The sequence below is a fragment of the Ursus maritimus genome, unplaced genomic scaffold (genome assembly GCF_017311325.1).
Source record: "Ursus maritimus isolate PB19 unplaced genomic scaffold, ASM1731132v1 scaffold_2, whole genome shotgun sequence".
Lineage (NCBI taxonomy): Eukaryota > Metazoa > Chordata > Mammalia > Carnivora > Ursidae > Ursus > Ursus maritimus.
Window position 1 is genome coordinate 88679001 of NW_024424452.1, and position 26667 is coordinate 88705667.

Sequence of the window (26667 nt, forward strand, 5' to 3'; positions counted from 1 at the left end):
TTTTGGAAAACTGATCTTCAAAAGTAGAAGTCTTATTAACACAATTTTGCCACCCTTGATATATGGTTTCTAACCAATAAGAACATCTGAAATCACACTAAGAACCTAAAAAATAGGAGCGCCTGGGTGGCACAGCGGTTAAGCGTCTGCCTTCAGCTCAGGGCGTGATCCCGGCGTTGTGGGATCGAGCCCCACATCAGGCTCCTCTGCTATGAGCCTGCTTCTTCCTCTCCCACTCCCCCTGCTTGTGTTCCCTCTCTCGCTGGCTGTCTCTCTCTCTCTGTCAAATAAATAAAATCTTAAAAAAAAAAAAAAAAAAAGAACCTAAAAAATAATAATGACATGCTAAAGATTTTCCTTTTTGGATCGGCCCATTAGTATAGTTCAAGGTTAATTCCAAATTTCTCGATTCTTTGAAGGTTCCATTTTCCAGGATAAGTACCTGATAGTTCTGCAGCAGGATAAGACTGAGGTAGAACTCGCTGAAGGCCAGTTTAAGGTCTTTAATATTCCTATGTTGGACACGTTCCTCATGGGACAAGTGGAAGACTGGCTTCCTGCGCTGTCGCAGTGTAGTAACACCAGTGCTCTCTTTCTGTGCATCCAGTGATGACTGAAGCTCATTCTGAAGCGTAGCAAATCTGCGCTGAGCCTCTGCAAGCTTTTCTATAAAAACAAAAACCAAAAAAGAAACCAGCATTTCAAATCATCAAGATAAAAAAGCTGGTAAAGTTCTCACAGACTTTTGGTTTTTTACTTTTTATTCTGGTCTGTTTCCCTAAAATTTCTAGGAAAAAAATATGACATGTAATATTTAGAACTAGATAGGAAAAAAACCATTTTGGTATAACATTTCATTCTATCGTTCTATCCCACACTTCCCTCCCTGCAAAACCTCAAGTGTACCCTTTGTTTTTACAGATGAAGACACAGAATCTAAAAAGCCACTGAAAGTGAGAATGCAAAATGGTACAGCCACATAATTTGGAAAACAGTTTGTCAATTCTCAAAAAGTTAAACAGAGTCAGTTACATTAAGATCCAGCAATTTCACTCCTAGGTATATATGTTCACACAAAAACTTGTACATATACACGAATTTGTATTCACAATAGTGGAATACAACCTAAATGTTCATTAACTGATGAAAGGATAAGCAAAATACAGCATGTATATTATATAATGGAATATTATTCAGTCATAAAGAAGAATGAAGTACTGGGGGTGCCTGTACTGGGTGGCTCAGATGGTTAAGCGTCTGCCTTCGGCCTCAGGTCATGATCCCAGGGTCCTGGGATGGAGCCCCACATAGGGCTCCCTGCTCAGCGGGGAGTCTGCTTCTCCCTCTCCCTCTACTGTCTCCCCTGCTTGTGTTCTCTCACTCTGTCAAAAAAATAAATAAAGTCTTTAAAAAGAAAAAAGAATGAAGTACTGATACATACTATAACATGAATGAATCTTAAAGAAATCATGGTAAGTGAAAGAAGCCAGACACAAAATGCCACATAGTGTCTTATTATTCCATTTCTATGAAATGTTCAGAACAGGCAAATCCAGAGACAGGAAGATTTGTGGTTCCCAGGGTCTAGGGCACAGGAAGAAAAAGGAGTGACTGTTAATGGGCATAGAATCCTTTGGGGGTGATGAAAATGTTCTGGACTTATATAATGGTGATGGTTGTACAACCTTGTGAATATTCATAATTTGAATCTCTCTCCTCAGGAATAGCTAAGTCTTTTTTAAGGGCTCATGTGAGTAGGTCAGGCTCACCCAGGATAATCACCCATTCTTAAAGTCAACTGATTTGGGACCTTAATTACAGCTGCAAAATCCCTTCATAGCAACACCTAGGTAGATGTTTGACTGAATAACTGGGAGAAGGTAGAGAATACACTATGGAGGAAGGGATCTTAGACTCCACCTTAGAATTATGCCTACCATGTATCTCTGAACTGAAGCAAATTTCTGGAGACCCCAAATGCCACTCAGTCCAGCAGTCAAATGGAGATCTACAGTGTTTAGGTGACAGATGAAATATTAACCCAGGTTTAATTCACAGGGGACCCAGGTGGTCCATAGACTCACATTATGATTGCTTTCTCCGTTTCAAAATGTATAATTGGAGTAGAAACACCAGGATACTTGTAGAAATCTCCATGTTGACTGTGACCCAGGGGTAAAAGCCATTATTGTAGGAAGGACTAATGGAAGTTTCTAGAACTTCTCCCTATCAAGATAATAACCAAGAAGCAAAAGCTCATCCAGAGGTTAGTGCCATCACCAGAGACTTGAAAGATGCAGGGACGTTGATATCTATTCACAACCCTATTTAATTTATCTGTTTAGTCTGTGCAGAAGTTGGATGGATCTTGAAAAATGACTGGATTATAGCAAATTCAATCAAGTGGTCACTCTGATGGCAGCTATTATTTAAATGTGGTATCATCACTGGAGCAAATCAACAGAGCCCAAAGGATCTCGTATGCAGCCATGCAACTAACAGTGCACCTTCTCATCTGGCAACAGACACCTGCATGGTCTCTGAGCCCCAGAAATGGCACCATTCCCCATCAATACTGGTCAGCCACCTAGTGCCAGGTTGAATGCACTGGATGCCTTCTATCATGCAGGGGGCAGAGATCTGTCCTCTCTGGAATAAATGTATTCTTGATATGGTTGTACATTCCCTGCTCATAATGTTCCCACCTAGCACCACTATCAATTGGAATGCCTTATCCATTTTCATGGTATTCTACACAGCTTTGTTTCTGATCAGGACATTCATTTCACAGCAAAAGTTGTAAAGCAACAAGCATATGCATGGAATAAAATGGTCTTACCACATACCCAGAAATTGCTGGCCTAAAGAGAGACTTAACAAAGTGAGTTAGGAGACAATACTCTGTAAGAATTGGGTTCTGTCTTACAGGACGCAGTATTAAGACCATTATATTTATTGGTGCTTTCACAAACACAGAAAAGTACAGAGCCTAGGAATCAAGGGATCAAAGTGGGAGTGGCTCCTCTCACTACTATACCAAAAAAATCACTCACTTAATTTTTGCTTCCCAATCTGCAACTTGAACTTTGCCTATTGGTTAGTTCTCAGTGGAAAATGCTTCTTTCAGAGGAATACAATAATGGTTCTACTGAATTGGAAGATGAGACTGCCACCTGGCCATTTTGGGCTCATCGTACCCCTGAACTAGTAGGCAAAGAAGCTGTTTACTGGTTAGTGATTGATTTGATTACCAAGGGGAAAGTGAATTGTCGATACACAATAGGAGCATGGAGGATTGTGTCCATAACCCAGGAGACTCTCTGGAACACATCCTAGTATTTCCATGACAAGTAATAAAAGTTGATGGAAAACGACAGAAATCAAAGAAAAGAATTATTGAGGATTCAGATCCTTCAGGAATTAAAGTTTGGGTCATCCCATCCAGTAAAAAACCCCAGCCAACTGGGCTTCTGGCTGAGGGGAAAGAAAATATGGAATGAGTAGTGGGAAAAGCAAATCACAGGCATCAACTATGGCCTCTTGACCTTGTTGCTCTTTTACATAGCTCATATTTTCCTCTCTATCTCTTTTTACGGTATTCTGGATAACTACTTCAGCTCTATGTTCAAGTGTATAAACTTTCTCTTAATCTCCACCTGACAGGTTTAACTAATTAAGATATTAATTTCAGTGCTTATATTTTCATTTTAAAAGTTCTAATTGGTTATTTTATTTTTAAAATTTTATTTATTTGAGGGGCGCCTGGGTGGCACAGCGGTTAAGCGTCTGCCTTCGGCTCAGGGCGTGATCCCGGCGTTACGGGATCGAGCCCCACGTCAGGCTCCTCCACTATGAGACTGCTTCTTCCTCTCCCACTCCCCCTGCTTGTGTTCCCTCTCTCGCTGGCTGTCTCTATCTCTGTCAAATAAATAAATAAAAAATCTTTAAAAAAAATTATTTATTTGAGAGAGAGAGAGAGAGAACAAGCACGACTGGGGGGAGGGGCAGAGGGAGAAGGAGCAGCAGACTCCCTTTGCCGAGCAGGGAGCACTGCGCCAGCTGATCCCAGGACCCTGAGATAACAACATGAGCAGACACTTAACCCACTAAGCCACCCAAGGCACTCCTCTAATTGGTTATTTCAAAAACTCAGTTTTGATAGTTTCTTTTTGTGCATGGTTTTGATACTCTTTTTTAGGTCTTTAACCATACTAAGCATGTACTTTATTTTGTATCTAATAATTCTGCATATTTTATGTAGCATTTTACTGTTTTGTAGTGAGAGGTATTCAGAATTTTTTCCTAGTCTTCCATATTATAAGAAAGAGAACAATTCACCTATCTTCAAGTCTCACACTGAAAAGGAAAAATGAATCTCAAGGTTCTTTTTAGAGAAGTCAAGCATTTCTATTGCAAAACTGTCCATCTTATTATCCTTCTGATCAAAAACAATATAGAACTTTTGGTTCTTTTTTAGTTCACTGTGCACTTAAGTGATTCTGTAATTTTTTCATGATACTCCTAGGCCAAAAGATATATTTAACACTTCTGTTTTATTAACAACCTAAGTATTTATGTCCTAACCACTTAAAAGCCATTTGAAAAAATAATATACACAAATACAAACACATATTTACTGAAAGAATGTGAGAATTTATCCAAGGTCAACTATAAATTATTTTGCTGATTAAAAGCTGTAGGTAAATAGTAAGACCCAAAAGCTAGAAAATCATAATATGAATGATCAACTTTTATTGTTAAGAGACCAATATATGAATTTGCTATTTGTTTACCTTCTTTAGCCAGTTGTCAATACATGTTTTGTAATTATAAATTTACATGGATATTAAAAATGAAAGAAGTCCAAAAAACGGAAAGAAAGAAGAACCATTACTTCCTGCGTGCCAGCAATAAGTCAAGAAACAAATACCTACCCATCTGGCAAACTCCTTACTCATTTTACAAGGCTAATCTCAAATATCATTTTTTTGTAAGTCTTTCTTGCCTAAAAACTCTCAGCCACAACTTGAAACGCCTTCTGTAGGACTCTCAGGAGGTCACAAACATGCATACAAAGCACACTGAACATAATTCTTTGTTTATGTTTGTTTCACTGACTGACTGACTGAGCGAGCTCTCTGAGCCAATGCTTCTCTGAGGGGTGAAAAAAAACTTCATTTTTTAATGGTGTGCAATTTTTAATAGCTTTTTCAGGTATACTTTACATAGCATAGCATTCACCCATGGTAAGCATAGTTTGCTGATTTTTAGCAATTTTTTTTTAATTTTTTTAAAAAGATTTTATTTATTTATTTGACAGAGATAGAGACAGCCAGCGAGAGAGGGAACACAAGCAGGGGGAGTGGGAGAGGAAGAAGCAGGCTCATAGTGGAGGAGCCTGATGTGGGGCTCGATCCCGTAACACCAGGATCACGCCCTGAGCTGAAGGCAGACGCTTAACCGCTGTGCCACCCAGGCGCCCCTGATTTTTAGTAAATTTGTAGAGTTGTGCAATCATCAGCACCATCCAATTTTAGAACATTTCCAACAATCCATATACTTCTGTCATGGCCATTGGCTGTCAATCCTCACTCCCACCCCCCAACCCCACGTAACCACTGATCTGCTTTCTGTTTCTATACACTTGCCTTTTCTGGACACTTTTATAAAGGAATCACACAACATGTTGTCTTCTGCATCTGTCTGGCTTCTTAGCATGATTTTGAGGTTCATCCATTTTGTATCACGTATCAGGAGTTCCTTTTATTAATGAATTACATATTTGTTGGGTGGATATACCACATTTTCTTTAAATATTCATAAGCTGACAGACATCTGAATTGTTTCTAATTTTTTTACTATATAAATTATGCTGTTAACATTCACCTATAAATTTTTGTGTGGACTATCATCATCATCTTTGTATTGTAAGAGCTTGCATACAGTAGCCTCAATCCATGTTTGCTGACTGAGTGACTGAATGAATATACAGGAAAAACTTTTCTCTGGTAATCCAAGTTTCATATAGAAATAGAGGACAAATAAATACCAGGGGTATTCAGCTACTTTTTTGAACTATTTTCTTCCTTAAGGGCAAGACTATCTAGAAAAGTGTATGAGGGAAAATCCCTTGTTGGGAGTAGGAGAGTAAAAGCATGTAATTTGGGAAAAAAAATTCAATATTACCATAGTTATGGTGTGAGATTTTTATACTTAGCAAAAGGGTTTAATACTTATCAACAGGTTTAAAAGGGATGAGAAAGGGATGCTTTTGATACTAAGTATCGAAATCTATGTTTCAATGACACCTCAGTTTTCTAGAGTCAGATATCCAAAACTCTCAAACATATGGGGGCAGCACAGAACCTGGAAAAGGGTAAATGTGTACATAAGAATGTACTTTTGCCTATGAATTAAAATCTATACATATACTCACACAAAATAAAAATGAATATTTCTAGGTAATTTTACAAATGTTGATGAAAGTAGCCTATTTTGACAATAAATTTCAATTTCTACTCATGCCAATAAATCAAGTGGCTCGAAATGAGCCACATTATTACTTTAATAATACATGTTTAATGCCATAAGCTCTCAGAAAATAAAATATCTGATAAAAATTTCCAATAACCACCCAAAAACTTTCAAAGCACCTTTATGTCCCTCAAAAAGCTATAGCATTAACAAGATTTTCTTAGTTTTCACCAGATTTATATATATTTTACTTTTAGAAAAGTTATTTCAGAACTATAAGCTATCTTCTGAATAACAAAGCTATTATATTGTTATGGAACTGAAGAATAATTCTTGATAAAGTCAGTGTCTTAGAATACATTTATTTTTTGTATACTTATCTTGCAATGTTACGAGCTTGCTAATTCAATATTTGGACCTCAGTGTTATTTGAAATACAGAGTAAGTTTGTAAGAGTTGATCAACCCTAGATGACTCAGGATAATTAATTTTGTTATATTACACAAAATTTTTGTTCTGCCTTTATCTGGAATTCTTATTACATGAAATCATTATACCTCAAATACTGAAGTCTAAAATCTCCATGCATCAATAAAACATAACATTCTTCAATTTTTTCTATAATAATAACAACTGAATCCTTATTCTCTTACAACTCCAGCCTCAGCAGACTGTTTGTTATCCTCCCCACCCCCAAATATATCATGTATTTTGATGTCACAATGCATCTGGATAGTGTTTCCTGGGAATACTGCACTCCAAGTCCTCTACCACTGTTAACCCCAATATGCTCCTCCAAGAGCATGTGAAAATGCCCCGCGTTTTCAAAGAGCCAATTTAAATTTTACTTCTTCCGGAGGCTTTTCCACAATACCTCTCTCTTCCTCCAAGTAAAGTCAATGCTTTTACATGTCAGTTTCCATAGTACTTTGCAAAATTCTAAAATACCAAGTATCATATTGTACATAAAAGAAATAGACACAATTGGTAAATAAACACATTAGATATAATCTGATATTTTCTATTCTACTATATTCTATTCATACATATATTTTTTAAAGATTTTATTTATTTGACAGAGAGACAGCCAGCGAGAGAGGGAACACAAGCAGGGGGAGTGGGAGAGGAAGAAGCAGGCTCCCAGTGGAGGAGCCTGATGTGGGGCTCGATCCCAGAACTCCGGGATCACGCCCTGAGCTGAAGGCAGACGCTTAACGACTGAGCCACCCAGGCACCCCTATTCATATATTTTTTTAAATGCTCGTGATGACCCCAGGTATTTTAATTTCCTGACCCATGTATTGGGTCATAGCTTACAGCTTAAGAGAACATTAATTTAGATGATAGTCAGCTTTTTTATAAGGATGTCATCCTGCAACGGTATTACTCCATGACCAGGGACATTCCCCATCTCATCAGTCTTAGAAAAAAAATCTTAGCAGTCTTAGAAAGACCTAGGAGACTTCAGTGATTAGTAATGTTATCACCAAAAAGGAGACTTCCTTTAAAAAAACTTCGCTCTCCTTCCACGGTTTTCAAATATTAGAAGATAGGAGGGAAGGAGAGTGGACATGTGGATAGTACATAAATAATTGTAATTTTAATTATCATCAGATATGTTAACAAGAAAGCAAGCCAGACTGCTTGCTTTAATTCATGTCCCCTACTTCTCTCCTAACCAACCTCCCAATCCCCATTCTTTACAGCTCTTAAGTAATGGATTCTGTTGTAATAAACTCAAGAGAATCATGATATAGAAAATAATAGTAAGACAATGGGAATTTTAAACAATACTACAGACCTATGATCACCCTAATATATACTTAATCCACGTCTTTACACACATACAAGCAAAGAGCTAAATCAGCCATTAAGTCATAATTTAGCTATGTGGGTACCAGATATATATAATCACTTATAAAATGATATTTAGTATTTCAGTGAAAAAAATGCTTATGTTTTATTACACACACTCAGTGGCATAATATACAATGCTTCAAATTCAGTAAGAATAAAGAAAAACATAACAGGATTATAGGAATAACTGTAATACGAATACTTCTGAATAACTATTATCCAATTGGTCTTACATATATAAGAAGCCTGAAAATATTTTATAGCCAAGAAATAAATCTGCTTCTATTGCCATAAATCTCATACTTATAAATAACACTACTGCAATTTCTTTCCTTCCCTTCTTCCCTCTCTCTTTTCTGGTAAAGAAAGGAAAAACTCATAACACTGCTGTGAAGTCATAATAACTGAAGCCAAAAAATTAGGACAGGTTAAAAAAAAACTGAGATTGTTTAGAAACGAAGGAAAGAGCCCCTAGCTATTTAAAACATTCCAACCAAAAAAAAAAAGGAAAGAAAGAAAGGAAAAGCCCTGCCTGTTTTAACTGTGGACTATTAAAAGCAACAGATATATTCTAAGATTTTGTTTTTATGTAGGCACATAAAAACACTGCTTATAAGCAAAATATTTTGAATAGAGAGAGAAAGCAAAATGGTTCTAGCAAAGAGAAAGATGCTATAATATAGAGTGATTAATATGACCAATGGAAAAGGACATTACTGATCACCACAAAAAAGATTTCTAACACTACAGCTTTCAGGATTGATGCCATTTTTAGTACTAGAAGAGACTTAGGAGACATCAGTGATTAGTAATGTTATCACCAAATGGAGCCTTCCTTTAAAAAACTTCCCTTTCCTTCCATGGTCTTCAAATATTAAAAGATTGTATCTATTGGGGCGCTTGGGTGGCTCAGTCGGTTAAGTGTCCGACTCTTCGTTTTGGCTCAGCTGGTGATCTCATGGATCTTGGGATCAAGTCCTGTGTGCTGGGCTCCACGCTTGGTGTGGGGGTCTGCTTGAGGATTCTCTCCCTCTCCTGGTGCATGCACTCCCTCTCCCTCTCTCTCTCAACTAAATAATTTTTAAAAATTTTTTTAAAAAAGATTTTATCTATTAATATAAATGCTTATACATTATTAACTAAAAAATATGTAAAAAAAACATAAAGAGCAATGAAATGACTTATATCAGGTTTTGTGAAATACTGACAATTGCTTCTCACTCCTCACAGGTAGAACCCAAGAGGGCTGGGAATCAATGTGTTCATTTTAGTAGTAGCAAGTACATGGAGGCCTAGAAAGGTTAAACGGTAAACTTCTTCTAAAAAATAGTAAGGTTCAAAAATCCAAAATGTAATTGGTAGGTAACAGAATTGATATGAAAATAAGTATCTACATTTTAGTAGTATTCATTATGTTTTGTTTACCTTTTACAGCATTTTGTTTGGGGTATTTAGAAGTTTTAGTCAGGACTATATCTACTTAAAAGTGACCATTTTTAGCTGACCATTAAGTAATTTGTGAGATACAAGTGGGTGGAGGTAGGTTTATAACCTGAACTCATCCCTGTATTATTTATAGTTTTTCTGTGCCCTAGTGTCTGAGAAATGCAGTATATAAGACAATCTGCCATGGAGAAGGTGACTAATAAGGAGAAAAATGATATTGTTCAGGACAAGGGCCAAATTCTGTTTCTGTCAATCATGTCTTCATATTACCCATCACTTCCTGACCTGGTAAAAAGTTAGTCTGAAGACTATCATGTGTACCTACTCTGTGGTGACACCAAGAGGCATGCCCTACTGGCCCTGCCAATACACACAGAAAAAGGAAGTCATTTACGATCGTAGCCTCCCAATTTTTAATAGTAGAAAGCCTAAAATTATTTTTGAAAAACAATCAAATCTAAGATACCATTTTTCACATTAGGGTTATAACCCAATATGGGTCATAAAAGCAGCTGTGTGGATCATAAATCAGCATTTTATAAGTCAAATAGAAATAAATACAGAAAATAATATATTACACATAGTAAGGATATTATTCCATAAAAATTTAATTGTTTAAATATATTACATATACACACATATATAGATGCATACAACCATACATAAAACACACATACCTGACTAGGTGTAATGGTTCACAATTTGTATATAGTTTTTACTATAACTCAACATGTAAAAAATACGTATCTATTGTTAAGAGTAGATATTTCTTTTGCTTTGTATACCAAGAAGCATTATCTGTTCTTTCTGATCTAAACTATCTACACAGAGTTGGGCTCAGAGATCCTTCCCCAAAAATTCCTAGCAAAAGAAAAATGGTAATTAACTTGACCTTTTACATTTTGCATTTACAGCCCTAGGTCATTTACTACAGGCCCTTCTCCGTCTAATCACTCTTTCCCCTGCAAATGCCTTTCTCTTTTAGCTTACTCTTCCTTATTCTTCATTACATGGCCACCCTCTCCTTCTGTCTACACTGCTGGTTCCTCTTTTCCTCCTATGTCCTAATTGGAAATTATCTTTGTTCTTGCATATTGCAATTTCTCTACATTTTTCCCTTGCTGAAAATCTATCATTGCACAGTTTCAAACAGTATTTCTATTCTGTCTCTGCATTCTAGGTGCTTACAATGTAGTGCAAAGGACATGCATATATACTGTGCCCTTTCATGGCTCTGTGTCTCTGCATAAATTGCTCTTTTTCCTAGGAAGCCCAGCCATAAGTGAAAGATGAGAAGAACACAGAATTAAGGCATTTGCTTCCTTTTTTGTCAGAAGGGAGTGACTTGCTAAGGAGACTAACCCAGTAAAAAGGGAAGTCAATGATGCACTTATTTACTAATTCTTAGAAGAAATAATTACTGGAGCAGGTCTTGAGGAGCTAAAATTCAGTCAGTAGTTGTAGAGATTTGCCACAGACTGAAGAGGGATAGCTTTCCTAAAAAGACTGGAGGAAAATAAGTAAGGGTAAGAGTGTCAACAAGTACTTAGGGGGAGGGGTGGCATAGATCTGCATATGTATTATACATCAACAGGAGCTCAAGTTCTTTAGTTTTTTTTGAAAAAAATTTTTAAAGACATATTTATTTGAGAGAGAGAGAGAGAGTGTGTGTGTGTGTCTGTGTGTGCACGCTCAGGGGGAGAGGGAGAAAGAAACTCAAGCAGACTCTGTGCTGAGTTCAGAGTCTGATGCAGGGCTTGATCCCTTGACCCAGGTGCCCCTGAAGTCCTTTATATTTATATGTAAAGTAGGAGGTATAATGAGCATGATGGAGAAGATGGTGGGGTCTGAGAATTCAAGAGAATGGTGCTGGGTTTAGAAAAACACTTTGGGGGGGGGCACCTGGATAGCTCAGTTGGTTGAGCATCTGACTCTTGATCTCAGCTCAGGTCTTGATCTCAGTGTTGTGGGTTCATGAGTTTGGGCCCCATGTTGGGTCCCACGCTGGTTGTGAAACCTACTTAAAAAACAAACAAACAAACCCACTTTGGAGCATGGAAAAGGGCACTGATTAGGACCCATGTGCAACTTTGAGGACATAGTTAATAATGTAACAATGAATTTATACTGGTTCAAGTTTGTTCCGCTGTGATTTTTTTCCCCTGGCTATCCTAAGCAGCCTATGGGTAGGCATAAAGAAGGTAAAAGGCTGGATTGGTCTACAGGTGGAGTTTCACTAGGCAGAAACATTATAAAGCAATGAGGGTGAGGAGATTAAAAAGCACAAGGGACAAAGTGGTTAAGATAACTGACTGAGAGGGAAATAATTCGGGGGGGGGGGCTTATCACTGGAATAGATGAGGGAGCCAAGAAACTTGAGCTTTGTGATATGAAAAAAGATATTAAAGGAGTAGGACAGTATAAAAATATATATAAAAAAACAGAATTTTAAAGGGTCAGATATAAATAAATGGAAGTTCTAGTATTTCCTTCTCAACTCCAATAGCATCTTGTAGATGTCACTCTGGAGACAATGCTCTAGAGCAATAGAAAGGAATATTCCATACAATGGAAAGGCAAAGTAATTTAATTAATAAGCAGGAACTGTCTAATTCAGCTCTGAAATAATAAAATCAAAGTTCTGATTCTTCTGAAGCTTCAGACTGGACTTTAGTGAAGCTCCATCAAAGTACTGGTTCACAATGAAGTTCCCAAATCCTTGCAACTGCAAAAGAATCTAGGCAATGACCGTATTAGGCTTAAACACTGAGGTACTAGATGCGTCCCTACCCCAGCTAAAGTAAATATCCCTAAGTACAGTGTAGGAGGAAAAACAAGCCCCAGTTTAAAAATGATGATCAGAAGGTTAAACACTGACATGGCAGAGTTTTTCTTTCATCAGCAGCAGAAATTGTCCCCTGATTGTTGTACCAAAAAACTACTTACCTGAATAAAATGTGTTGATTTTGGCAAGTTCCTTTTCACAGGTTTGGAAAAATTTTTCTTCAAACTTGGCAAAATACCTCTTTACCGTGTCCTCATCTGTAACTGAAAGCAAGGAATACAGTATTTAAATATGATGTCCAAAGGCCAACTAAGAAAACTAGGGAAATAAAATTTAAAGGTGCTACTTCCTTATTCTTCAAAATGACAACAATGAACTGTGAACCATATTAAGCAAAGACTAATGAAAGGCCTCTTCATAGGAATACAGTCATTTTTTAACTGAATGAAACTCTCTAAGTCTCTACTATAATAAATTTATAGTGGTGAAAAAAATAAGTGTTCTAAAACTTCAGGAGAAGATACTACTGTAGAGAGATGTGATCAAGGAAGATTCAAGGTGTTGGGGAGTTGAAATGAGTAGGATTTAGCAAGAGTAAATATTTCAGGGAATAAAAAAAGGAACAGAAACTGAAGACATGAATATATAAGATGTTCCTGGAAAAAAAAAGAGTTGATCGTTTCTACTATATTAAATAGCTTTCCACTGATTTTCACTTAGCTGCGCCAGATACAGAAAAAAAAAATGTAGACTGATGGTTATAAATTGCCTATTCTAAGCCTATAGTCACTGGGTAGGAACATAAGTGAATTGAGCAAATGGGTGATTATACAAGTATGGTGATAAACGACAACTAACAGCTTCAGGATAAGGAGTGGTATGGATTCTGGCAAGTGAGAGCACATGTCCATCTAGTTAGTTGTTGCCCTGTGGTGCCACATCTTCCAATTTTTAGGACAAGCCACAAATCTATGTATTTTAAAAACACAGTGTAGACCAATCGATATATGCCTCTGCAAGCTATATCCACTTTGTGAGTTCTATTATATAGCTGTCAATTTACTGAATACCACAAGTACAGATATATGTAGCTTCAGGAACCCCCAAGCCTAAAAGGGCATGTTTCTTGTTCAAGTGATATCTGCCTAGACTCCAGATGCTAATCATAACTATCTTAGTGTAATCGCAAAAACTCTTAAACAATTCATCTGTCCAGGGATAAGAGAAACAGTATTTCCCTGAGTAATATGCAATACGCACATATACATACTAATTCTTTGTACCAGAGATACTTTAAAGAAAAACAAAAGCTTAAAATGAAGTTCTAAAAAGCATGTCAAATATATTCATTTAATTTGAATAACACAAATGTAAAAAAAAAATTATCACTACACAAAACCTTGACTTAGTTATATATCTACTTCTCTATTTCTTATGCTTTAGAACTTAACAGATAACGCAGGATTCTACTGATTTTACAGTAAGGAAAGGGTGGCCACTTTAAGTTCCTCATGTAAGTTCCGTAATTAAGGTACAATAAAGGCTACAGCAGCCCAAGGCCACTGTGAATTATTTTTACAAAGCATAAATCAGGTCAAAGCTTTCTTTTAAGGCGATCTTGAGTTAGAGATGATCCATGGTAACAGATGCTGCTCTTATAATAGCATTTAGCTATAGCTGATTTAAAATAAGAGTAATATCTCATTCTACTTTACCCATTTTTTTCATTATTATTTTATTCTTTATTATATTGTTAGGAAAGAAAACCCAAAAGCAAAGTATAGGCTTGGTCATATTTACTTTGTTTCTCTATTAACAGAACAAAGTTGTTCATCAAAGCAATTTAAATATAGCTTCTGTTTAAAAAAATAATTTTAACATATTAATATTTATATACGGACAGGTTACATATTCGACAAGATCAAATATTTAAAATATTACTAAGAGGGGCACCTGGGTGGCTCAGTTGGTTAAGCGTCTGCCTTTGGCTTAGGTCATGATCCCAAAGTCCTGGGATCAAGCCCCACATGGGGCTCCCTGCTCAGTGGGGAGCCTGCTTCTCCCTCTCTCTCTGCCTCCCACCCCCGGGCTTGTGCTTGCATGCTTTCTTTCTATCTCAAATAAATAAATAAAATCTTAAAAATAAAATATTACTAGGAGCCTAGAAACCAAAAAAATCTAAATAAGCCTCTGAGAAACTAAAACATATAATAAATTTTATGTATTAAAGCATGAACATTCTACTCGTTAATCAATCTCATACGAATTCTTCATTTCCTCGATTAAAGACTGTTTTATCTAAAATACCAGTAGTCTCTTATGTAGATTTCTGGTTCACATATATAACTTAATAGCCACAAATCAGAAAAGAGTAGAGTAACGTTAGAGCAACACTAAAAAGTAATGGCAAAAAGAGAGAAAAGAGAAAAGAACTATACATAAAAATAGATCTGCATATACAGGTACCCCCCATTTTTGAAAATTCGAGTTACACTACTTTGCTTTTACAGAAGACATATCATGAGTACCTGTTCTTGCAAACTGAAAAGAAATCTGTAGAGGATTTCTGCTTTTACAAAAAAAATACGCACACACACACACACACACACACACACACACAGTTTTCAGCATTCGTTTTGCAGCAAGCCATTACAAGGGCAGCAAGCAGCCTGGGCAGTGAGAGTGGCACCGCCAAGCTCCCTCCCTGGGAACTGCACTCAGCATCTCACCCAAGCCGCCACAGCTTTGAACTATGTCTGCAAGCATCTGTGCTTTATCTCAATTTATTTTGTGCATCTGTTAGCAAAGTATGTCCTAAGGTATCAGAAAAGCCCAAGAAAGGATATTTTTTGGTTCTGGGAACACTAAAAAATGTTCCTATATAAATTAATGGTAACTGCGTCTTCACATCATCTTGGCTTACAGGTTTCACAGGAACAGTCCACTTTGGGGAAAACGGGTTCATAGGGTTTAAGAGTAAGACAAAGGGTGCTTCAAATCAATGAGAAAAGAATGGACCATATTAAAAATAGGGTTGAGCCATTCATTTGAATAAACTCCAAATGGAGTTAAAAAAACAATGTTATAAAACGCTAGAAAAAAATTAAATAACTCTACATAGGGAAAGTTTTCCTAAACACTGCACAAAATAGGCCACAAAGGGAAAGACTGACATTCTCACAAAATGAAAAAATCTCCATTCCACAAGATACCATAAGCAAACTTAAAAGACAAGCAACAAACAGGGAAAACATATCTTCAACATATAAAATAAAGGATTCACATGCAAAATAGACTTCAAAAATGTCTTACAAATCAGTATTAAAAAGATATTCCACAAGAAAAACGGATAACTTAGAGCAGTCATAGAAAAATACAAATGGCCAATGAACAAAGGATGCTCAACATCCCAGATATCAGCTATATGTGACTTCAAAATAATGAAATAAAAATTTTAAACCAACAGATTGAAATAAATTTTAAAATATTATTTCAGCAATGGTAAAGGTAAATGAACTCTCACTCCCTGTTGGTGGGAATGTAAATGCATAAAGCCATTTAGGAAGGCAATCAGAGAGTACCCGTCAAAATGTTCAGTGCATTTAATCCCACATGTAAGAAATATATTCTAAAGGAATCTCTGCACAAAAGGATGTGTGTGCAAGGATGTTCATGTAACATGGTTTTTAATAGTGATAAAGAAAACAAAGTAATGTTCAACAAAAGGGAAACAGTTAACCACATATAATAACATCACACAACACTATGCAGCCATTTAAAAAAGATACACATACATCCTGGTATGTGTGAAAATCCTAAGACACACTGTTGATAAGAAATTTAAATAATGGAATATAGACAGCATGACCTCATTTATGAAAAGATATGTGCATAAATCAATATTCATATGTACATTCATAGAAAGAAGATTGGAAGGATGCATACCAAACTGTTAATTGTGGTTATCTCATCTGAAAGAGGAGTAGGTATGAGAGGGAGTCTCACATTTTGCTACTTACACTTACTACTGTATTGCTTGAATCCATTGCAATGAAATGTATTCAGGAATGATAAATAAATTACATTGTATAAAGAGTATAATAAGTGGTAGAAAAAAAGGGAACATTTTGCATCCAAATCTTTAAATTATAAATAGTAAAACCTAACCAGCACAGCTAGTTGAAAAGAGTTAACTAAGAATTTAGAGGCACACAGGTCAACTAAGCCTTTCACTCTGTTACGAGAAGTTCGTAGAATGCTGATTTTACAGAACATCAATTTCTATTATAAGATGCTTCCTATAACTATAACTTATCTGCTGAATAATGTTAGAAATCACTAACTCAGAGAAACAGAATTTTAGTGTTCAGAAATCAACTAGCCAATTTTCCTTGTTTTACAGGTAAAGAAATACAGGTGTAGGGAGCCTAGATAACATGAGGGTTTTTTTTCCCCTCTCCAGTAACAATTAAGTTTTATAGAAACTCACTATATTTTCTTATTATAAAATAATGAATATAAAAATTACTATGATGTGTTCCTTAAGTGTTATGGACTGACCTGTGTAGCCACCACCTCCCAAAATTTATACGTTGGATCTCTAATCCCCAATGTGCCACAGCCTTTGAGGAGATAATTAAGATTAAATGAGGTCTTAAGGACAGGGCCTATTCCAATAGGACTGGGTCCTTATAAGAAGAGGAAGAGACATCAGAGATACCCTCAGTGGACACTGGGGAAAGGTATGTGAAAAACAGCCAGAAGGCCCTCTGCAAGCCAGGAAGAGGGGCCCTACCAGAAAAGCCTGCACTTGACCTTGCATTTCAGTCCTCCAGAATGGTGAGAACAAAAAGTTCTACTCAGTAAGCCACACATCTATGGTATTCTGTAATGGCAGCCCACGTACATTAATACAATGAATTTAACATGTCCTAAATTTTCAAATAATTATTCTCAAAAGACTAAGCTTACTTCAAAAAAAGGCAACATATATAACTGCAAATCTTAGCAAGATGTATCAACAATTATAAGATTAGCATCAACAGGAAAAAAAAAAGGGCAGACAAAGGGGTGAAAAAAAAATCCAGAATTGGTGAAGAATGAGTCAGAGAACACTGCTGTAGAGAACCTTTTGCTCTGAGTTAAATATTAATTCAGTCAGTTATATGAAAGAGAGCACGACAGAGAATGGGGAGAGATTTCTTTGTCATTTCTATTATGGTCAAAATTTTACCTCAAATTTATTGATGACAGAAAATTTCTTTCTCATCCACCCCCTCCCCCCCAAATTAGTAAGTTAACAGCAAATGACTCTATGAGTACTGGGGAAAGGCATGTGAAAACAGCCAGAAGGCCCTCTCCAAGCCAGGAAGAGGGGCCCTACCAGAAAAGCCTGCACCTGCCCTTGCATTTCAGTCCTCCAGAATGGTGAGAACAAAAAGTTCTCAAATTAGTAAGTTAACAGCAAATGACTCTATGAGTACTAATCAAGGTAAAACATTCTACTGCATAGCAACCACCACCAAGTGCTTTTTACAGCAATTGCCATGAATATTTCTATTCTTTTTTTTTTTTAAGATTGATTTATTTGATTGAGAGAGAAACAGAAAGCAAGCAAGTGCACGCACACATGTAGGAGCAAAGGAAGGGGGAGAGGGAGAAAGAAAACTCAAGCAGACTCCCTGCTGAATACAGAGCCCAATGCAAGGCTCAATCTCACCACCCTGAGATCATGACCTGAACTGAAACCAAGAGTTCGATGCTTAACCAACTGAGCCACCAGCTGTCCTGGGAATATTTTTTTTTAATAGCAGAAGTGTCATCTTTCACATGCATTCTCTCAAAAACCAATTTCTTGAAACCATTATTAATTTCTTCAAATATCTTATATGTTCCATTCAATTTTTTATTATAAATTTCAATGTTCTTAATTTCCAGATCTATAAGGTATTGAAGGCAGGGATTTCTTAAATCTTTTTTTTTTTTTTTAAAGATTTTTATTTATTTATTTATTTGACAGAGAGAGACAGTGAGAGAGGGAACACAAGCAGGGGGTGGGTGAGGGAGAAGCAGGCTTCCCGCCAAGCAGAGAGCCCGATGCAGGGCTCGATCCCAGGACCCTGGGATCATGACCTAAGCCTAAGGCAGACGCTTAACCAACTGAGCCACCCAGGAGCCCCTTAAATCTTTTTAAATCCTATGCCCAACATAATGTCTGATAGATAGTATGTGCCTCATACATTTTTTTTTGAATGGCAAATGTTGAAACAATATTAATAATTTTTGTGAAAAATTATGATGTATTAATAAAGTTTTAAAAAACAAAACTCCAACAATTGGATATTCATGCACAAAGGAATTAAGTTGTACTCAACCTCACACCATACATGAAATTAACCTAAATGGATCAAACACCTAAATGTAAAAGCTAAAACTATAAAACTCTCAAAAGAAAACAGGCATAAATCTTCATAACCTTAGATGAGGCAATGGTTTCTTAGATATGACACAAAGAGCAGAAGGGATGAAAGAAAAAGTTTTGATAAATTGGACGTCATCAAAATTTTAAAAAATGTGTTTAAAAGAGCACTATGAAGAAAGTAAAAGAACCACCACAGACTGGGTTAAAACATTTACAAACCACATATCAGCTAAGGTCTAGTATCCAGAATATATAAAGAACTCTTAGGATTCAACAATAAAAAGACAAATAGCCCAATTAAAAAATGGGCAAAGGATCTGAATGAACATTTCTCAAAAAAAAAAATATAATTACGGAAATGGCCAATGGCATATGAAAACATTTCAATATCATCAATCATTAGGGAAATGCAAATCAAAATCACAATTCCACTTCATACCCACTAGGATGGCTATGATTAAAAAAGACAGACAGACAGACAGACAATAACAAGTGTTGAAATGAATGAGGAGAAACTGGAACCCTTATACATTGCTGGTGGGAATGTAAAAATGGTGCAAACATGTTGGAAACAGTTTGGCGGTTCCTCAAAAAATTAATTAGAGTTACCATATGATTTACTAATTCCACTTCTAGGTATATATCAAGAGAGGTGAAAACATGTTTATACAAAAACTTACACACAAATATCTATAGCAGCATTATTCTTAACAGCTAAAAAGTGAAAACAATCCAAGTGTCTATCAACTGATGAATAGATAAATAAAATATGGCCTATCCATATAATGGAATATTATTCAGCCATTAGAATGAAATACTATTACATGCTATAGCATGGATAAATGTTGAAAACATTACATAAAGGGGAAGGAGGCCAGGCACTAAAAACCACACGTTTCATTTTTATGAAATGTCCAGAACAGACAAATTCACAGAGGCAGAAAGTAGATTAGTAGTTGGCAGGGGCTGGGGGAAGGGGGAATGAGGAGTGATGAAAATGTTGTGGAATTAGGTAGTGGGGACAGTTGTAGAAATTTGTGAATATATGAGAAACCATTAAATCATATAACTTTAAAGGGTAAATTTTATAGTATCTGAATTACATCTCAATAAAACATATTTTAGCTCCAAGTTTAATACTATAACAGAAACACACTGATAAATTAAAACATATTCATTTATTTATTCAACAAATAATTATTGTGCCTATTAGATGCTAGGCTCTGTGGCTCCTGTCCCTTATAGAGTTTGCATTCCAGTGACTGAGGCAGAAAGAAACCCACACAAATAAACAATGAATTACAAACTGAAAAATGTTGGGAAGGCAACAGGGTATGAGATGGAAGGTAGGTACTGGGATGGACAGCTATCCTTTTGGCAGGATAAGAGATGGTCAGAAAAGACTTCTTCATAGGAGATGACGTTTAATCTGAAACCTGAACTTAAAGGATGAGAAGAGCAAGGGCAATATGATTCTCAGGAGTGGGAATAATGTATTAGGAAAGGAACTGGAGGTTGAGGACCTGAAAGGCAGGTTACAATGGAACTAATAGCAGGTAGTAAGTGATAGGAGGTAAGATAGGGACGGAGGCAAAGGCCATGTTAAAGAGTCTGAATTTTATTCTAAGTGCAATGAAAAATATTGAAGGGTTTTAAGCAAGTTTAAAAAGTAGAAAAATCAAAAGTAGAATTAGTTTACCTTCACCAAATGATCATTTAGAATAGCATTTCCCAGGACATTGGTATGTATATGAAGAGAAGAATGAGAAGGAGAAGAATTCCAAGGAATTCAAATAAGTTTGGGAAATAGGAGTTATAAACACGGATCAATTGATTTCTTTAAGGTAACAGTTCTCAGGGTGCCTGGGTGGCTCAGTCAGTTAAGTGTCTGACTTCAGCTCAGGTCATGATTTCAGGGACCTGGGATGGAGCTCCACAGTAGGCTCCCCACTCAGCAGGGAGTCTGCTTGTTTCTCTGCCCCTTCCCCCCAACTTGTATGTGCTCTCTTTCTTGCTCTCTCTAATAAATAAATAATCTTAGGGAAAAAAAATGGTAGTAGCTCCCAACTGGGATGATCCTGCCTCCCAGGGGTTATTGACAATGTCTGGAGACATTTTTTGGTTGTCGTAACAGGAAGGGTGTTACTGGCATTTAATGGATACAGGACAGGGATGCCGCTATACATTCTACAAGGCCGGGAACATCATCCTCTCTCTCCCTGCCTCTCAGTAAAGGGTTACCTAAGTTCAAAATGTTAACAGTGTCAAGGCTGAAAAACTCTGCTTAAAGGCAAAAGAAGCTTTACTATGCTAATATACATTGTTATTATTCAATGAGAAGGAAATATACTATATTGTGTTTCCCAAAGTTATTTATAAGAATACTCTTTCACCGGGGTAGAGGGGAAATGGCAGGGGAAAGATGGAAAAGGGGGTGGAGAGTGTCTAGTAAAATTTCCAAGAACATTATTCTGTGGAATACGGTTTGAGAGGCACTAATTTTAATATCACCACCACACTTCTTTGCATTTTTATATTCCATACCCAATAGATTCTATGACTTCTTAGCTTCTCAAAAACTACTCATAAATGAAAGAGCTGATGAATAAAAATTAACATGTGACTGAGTTAAATCAAATATACGAAGAATATTTAGCACTACTGATTTCACGTTTTTAAGAAAAAAAGGTGTTTTTTTTTAAGTGTGATTTACAAATTAGGAATAAATAACTTGAAATTCTATTTTTTCTCAAATGCTACTTCATCAACAGATGGGAGAATTATATAAAGCATATGGTTATGAAGATTTCAAAAATAAAAATGTTACTCTAAAATCACTGGTGTAGTAGAAATAGAACTAACTGGGAGTCATTCATTCAACAAGTATTAAGTCCCTTCTATATACCAGGCAATGGGGCAGACACCAGGAATACAATGATAAGCAAAATACATGTAAACTCCGCCCTCAGAGATTACACTCTACCTGAGGAAACAGACTTTAATCAAATAATCACATAAATATACACAATGTAATATGGGTTTTGAAGAAAATGTAAAAATGAGAAAAAAATATCAACGGGACGTATCTAGTTTGCAAGGACTCAGGGGAAGGGAGGTGTGGGATTTTCTTAAGTGTCATCTAAGATGAAATCTGAAGGATAAGTAGGCATTTGGATAGAGCATAAGTGCTCTAAGCATATATGCAAGAACAGCATATAGATGCTGTAGAAACAGGTATGTACATTTGAGAAACTGAAGGTCCGTGTGACTGGAATCCAGGGAGAAAGGGGGACAAAGATGGTGGCTAAGGCGAAACAAGCAAGCAAGGGTCTGGTCAGTTAGGGCTTTCCAGGATAAAGGATGAGCCTTTTTCCTATAACCAAGGTTACATCTTTGAAGGATTTTAAGCAGAGGAATAATTGGATCAGATATGCTTTGTAAATGAAGGGATGTGGGGAGACCACTCAGATGTACTACAGTAGATATCAAATGAGAAATCACGATAGCCTTAACCAGGGTGAGGACACTACAGGTAAGTGGAGAAATTCAAGAGATAGTCTAGAGGTAAAATCAATAGGTTTTAGTGACAGGTTGTCAATTGTCAATTGTCAATTGCCTGTATTTGCTTGAGTAAGTGACCCTCTGGCTCTGGTTTTCTCTTTGACAAAGACAGCATGTCACTGGGCAATCTCTAAGGCCCCCCGCAGCTCCAAATATCCTATTCCATAATTAAAGCTGCCAATTTCTGCAAAATCCAACTAGGCTAAAGTGGTCCTAAACAAAATTTTCTGATCTATCTTGAGGTTTCATCATATGAGGTGTAACTAAATGTGCTTGAATACTTGTGGTAAAACAAAAAATTCTTTCAATTTACATAGTGACACATAACGGAAATGAAATTAATCTCACTGGCACTAGCTCTGATAACAATCAAAACTATTTATCACCCCAATGAATATTTACCTAATGTCTGCTAGGCAAAAATGCCAATAAATGAAATAGTGATAAACAGTTCTACCATGAGCTTAATTCAGTAGCAAAGCAAGTATCCACCAGTGTTTTCAGATGTTTTTTGCCCTTGTAACCTCTAAAACAATTTTGGAAAGCTGTCTTACATACATTTGTTATGACAAAAGATTCTGTACACATTTAAATAGCTTAAATGTAATTTCTGGAGTCCAAGATGGTGGAGGAGTAAGAGACCTTAATTTGGTCTACTCCCAAAAATTCAGCTAGATAGCCATCAAATCATTCTGAACACCTGCGAACTCAACCAGAAATCTAAGAGGAGTGACTGACTGCTTTTGTCTAATGGTTCACTAAGGAGTGGGCCCCAAGCTTTCAGCTCTGGGCTGGAGATTGGGAGGCCGCCATTTTCATTCTCACCCTCTAAAGCTGATCAGAAAGCCTTCAGGGAACAAAAGACACAAAGAGCAAAGTGGAGCAGATTACTTAGCCTGGCCACTAGCAAGTGCTGTACAATTCTGCCTGGGGCAAATACACTTGAGAATTAACACAACAGGCCCCTCCCCCAGAAGATCCGCAAGAACATCCAGCCAAGACCAGGTTTACCTATCAATGAGAATCACACAACTCCAGCACTAGAGGGATAAAGCACATAGAATTCATGTCTGTTCCCCCATGATTCTTTAGTCTTTCAACTTTATTTTTTTTTTAATTTTTTTCTTTTTTCGACCAATTTCTTATTTTATCAATTCCTTTTTAAAATAGTTTTTAATTTTCATTTTTATACTTACATTGTATCCCTTCATTATATTTAATCTTATTTTTGTATATATATGTTTTTCTTTCTTTACAATTTTGGGATGCAGTCTTCTAACATATCAAAATGGCTCTGTTCTAATCACCAGCTTGATCATATTCTCTTTTTGGTTGTTCTTTTTCTTTTGGTTTGTTTTTTGGTTTTGTTAAGGTCTTTTTAAATTTTCACTTTACATTTACATTCTAGCCTTTCAATGTATTTATTTTTATTTTTGCATATATAACTTTTTCTTTCTTTACAATTTTGAGATGCAGTTTCTTCTAACAAATTGACCAAAATGAACTCAGGTGATAGTGTACTGCTCTGTCATGTTCACCTGTCTGCTTATATCCCTTTTTTTTTTTTTAATGTTGGGGGTTTTTTTCTCTTTTGTTTTTTTCTTGTCTTGTAATTTCCATTTTTACAGTTACATTCTATCCTCTCATTGTATTAATTTAATTTTTGTACATATGTGTTTTTCTTTCTTTGCAATACTGGGGTCTAGTTTTTCTTTCTCTTTTTCTTTTCCTTTCTTTTCTTTCTAAGATTTTATTTATTCATTAGAGAGAGAGACAGCCAGTGAGAGAGGGAACACAAGCAGGAGGACTGGGAGAGGAAGAAGGAGGCTCCCAGCGGAGGAGCCTGATGTGGGGCTCGATCCCATAACACCAGGATCACGACCTGAGCCGAAGGCAGATGCTTAACGACTGAGTCACCCCGGCGACACTGGGATCTAGTTTTCTAAAAAACAGGCCAAATACACATAGAATCCAGTGTATTGCTCTATTCTGCTCACCAGTGTGATTATATTCTTTTTTTTTTCCTTTAAAAAAATTTTTTTTTTCCGGTTTCGGATCTCTTTTGATTTGTTTAGTGTATATTTTCCTGGGGTCGCTGTTGCCATTGTAGTATTTGGTTCTCTCATTCATCTACTCTTCTCTGGACAGACTGACAAGAAGGAAAAACTCACCTGAAAAAAGAGAAGACGCAGTACTGACTGCGAGGGACCTAATCAGTATGGGTATAAGTAAGATGTCGGAATTAGAGATCAGAATAACAATTATAAAGACACTAGCTAGGCTTCAAAAAGCATAGAGGACACTAGAGAATCCCTTTCTGGGGAAATAAAAGAACTAAAATCTAATCAAGTCAAAAGCAAAAAGGCTATTAATGAGATGCAATAAAAAATGGAGGCTCTAACTGCCACGATAAATGAGGCAGAAGAGAGAATCAGTGATACAGAAGACAAAATGCTGGAGAATAAAGAAGCTGAGAAAAGGAGAGATGAACAACTACTGGATCATGAGGGGAGATTTCGAGACATAAGTGATACCATAAAGTGAAAAAATATTAGGACAATTGGGATCCCAGAAGAACAGGAAAGAGAGAGGGGGACAGAAGGAATATTGAAGCAAATTCTAGTGGAGAACTTCCCTAATGTGGGGAAGGAAACAGGCATCAAAATCCAAAAGGCACACAGAACGCCCCTCAAAATCAATAAAAATAGGTCAACACCCCGAAATAAAATAGTGAAACTTGCAAATCTCAGAGACAAAGAGAAAATCCTGAAAGTAGCTCGGGACAAGAGATCTGTAACCTACAACGGCAGAAATGTTAGATTGGCAGCAGACCTACCCACAGAGACCTGGCAGGCCAGAAAGGACTGGCATGATATACTCAGGGTGCTAAATGAGAAAAATATGCAGCCAAGAATACTTTATCCAGCTAGGACGTCATTCAAAAATAGAAGGAGAGATAAAAAGCTTCCAGGACAAATTTTCCTGTCATACTTCCTAGCCATTAAATGTTTATAAATTATAATTTAAATACAAAAACTTTCTTTACCATAAAGTTGTAAATATTAAAATTTCTTCTGCATTGGTTTCATTTCAATTACTGAAATACAGTACATCAACACAACATAAACATGTAATAAACTTTGATAAATACTAAACATAAAAAGTAAAATGCTATTGGGAATTTGAAAATAAATTTAATTTTTAAATTTAAATAGATGGAGCTTTTCTCCCAGTTAGCTCATATACCCATTGATAAATGTTACATTATTGTTGGAATGATAGACATCGCATTTGGTAGAATATTATGAATATTGCAGAATGAGACAATTAAGAAGCACTGATATCACTATTTTTCATCTTATAGATATAAGTGCTGAGAAATTCTTTTTACATAAATAAATGGATCAGAATGAAAGTCTGTTGTAGTAATGTCAATTTTCTGAATTCCTTCCACGTGTTTTCCAAAAACTGCATATGGATATGTTGTTAAAAATTAGTTTTTAGGGGCGCCTGGGTGGCTCAGTCGTTAAGCGTCTGCCTTTGGCTCAGGGCGTGATCCCAGCGTTCTGGGATGGAGCCCCGCATCAGGCCCCTCCGCTAGGAGCCTGCTTCTTCCTTTCCCACTCCCTCTGCTGTGTTTCCTCTCTCGCTGGCTGACTCTCTCTCTCTCAAATAAATAAATAAAATCTTTAAAAAAAATTAGTTTTTAAGCTAGCAATTAAGTCTTCCTTCAATTCATTGAAAATAAACAATGAAAACAATTTGACTTCAAAAGGATTTGCTATCCTGTTAATTAAACTTACTTTCTCGATGTCTACACCAACAATTTGAGTATTTCAGACTATCCCTTTGGGGGTTATGCAGGTAATGCACTGCAACAAAAATGAGATTTGGCAAAAGACCAAGCTTTCTTTTGTAAAATCAGGGAAAGGTTATTTGAAAAGGAACTGCATGACTGCTGGAAATTACTAAAGGCAAATCAATTTCAGGACTTAGTATAAATTGAAGAACTGGAAATGGGTTCCCTTAGAGGACAATAAATAAAGGACTTTTTTTCCAGCACTGCTCTTCACTGAATCAACATGACAAAATACTAATTTATATACAGATGATATTTTCAAGA

General features: G+C 36.4%; 1 protein-coding gene across 4 annotated transcripts in view; it reads right to left on the bottom strand.

The window, feature by feature from the left end:
• Positions 1-26667, bottom strand: part of XPR1 (xenotropic and polytropic retrovirus receptor 1) — a 234292-nt gene that overhangs the window by 83350 nt on the left and 124275 nt on the right. For all 4 annotated transcript variants that reach the window (XM_040636319.1, XM_040636318.1, XM_040636320.1 and 1 more), the window contains exons 4-5: positions 12724-12825; positions 443-666 (exon numbers count right to left, since the gene is read on the bottom strand). In XM_040636319.1, coding sequence (XP_040492253.1) covers positions 443-666; positions 12724-12825 — 326 coding nt within the window. The remainder of the gene's footprint in view (positions 1-442; positions 667-12723; positions 12826-26667) is intronic.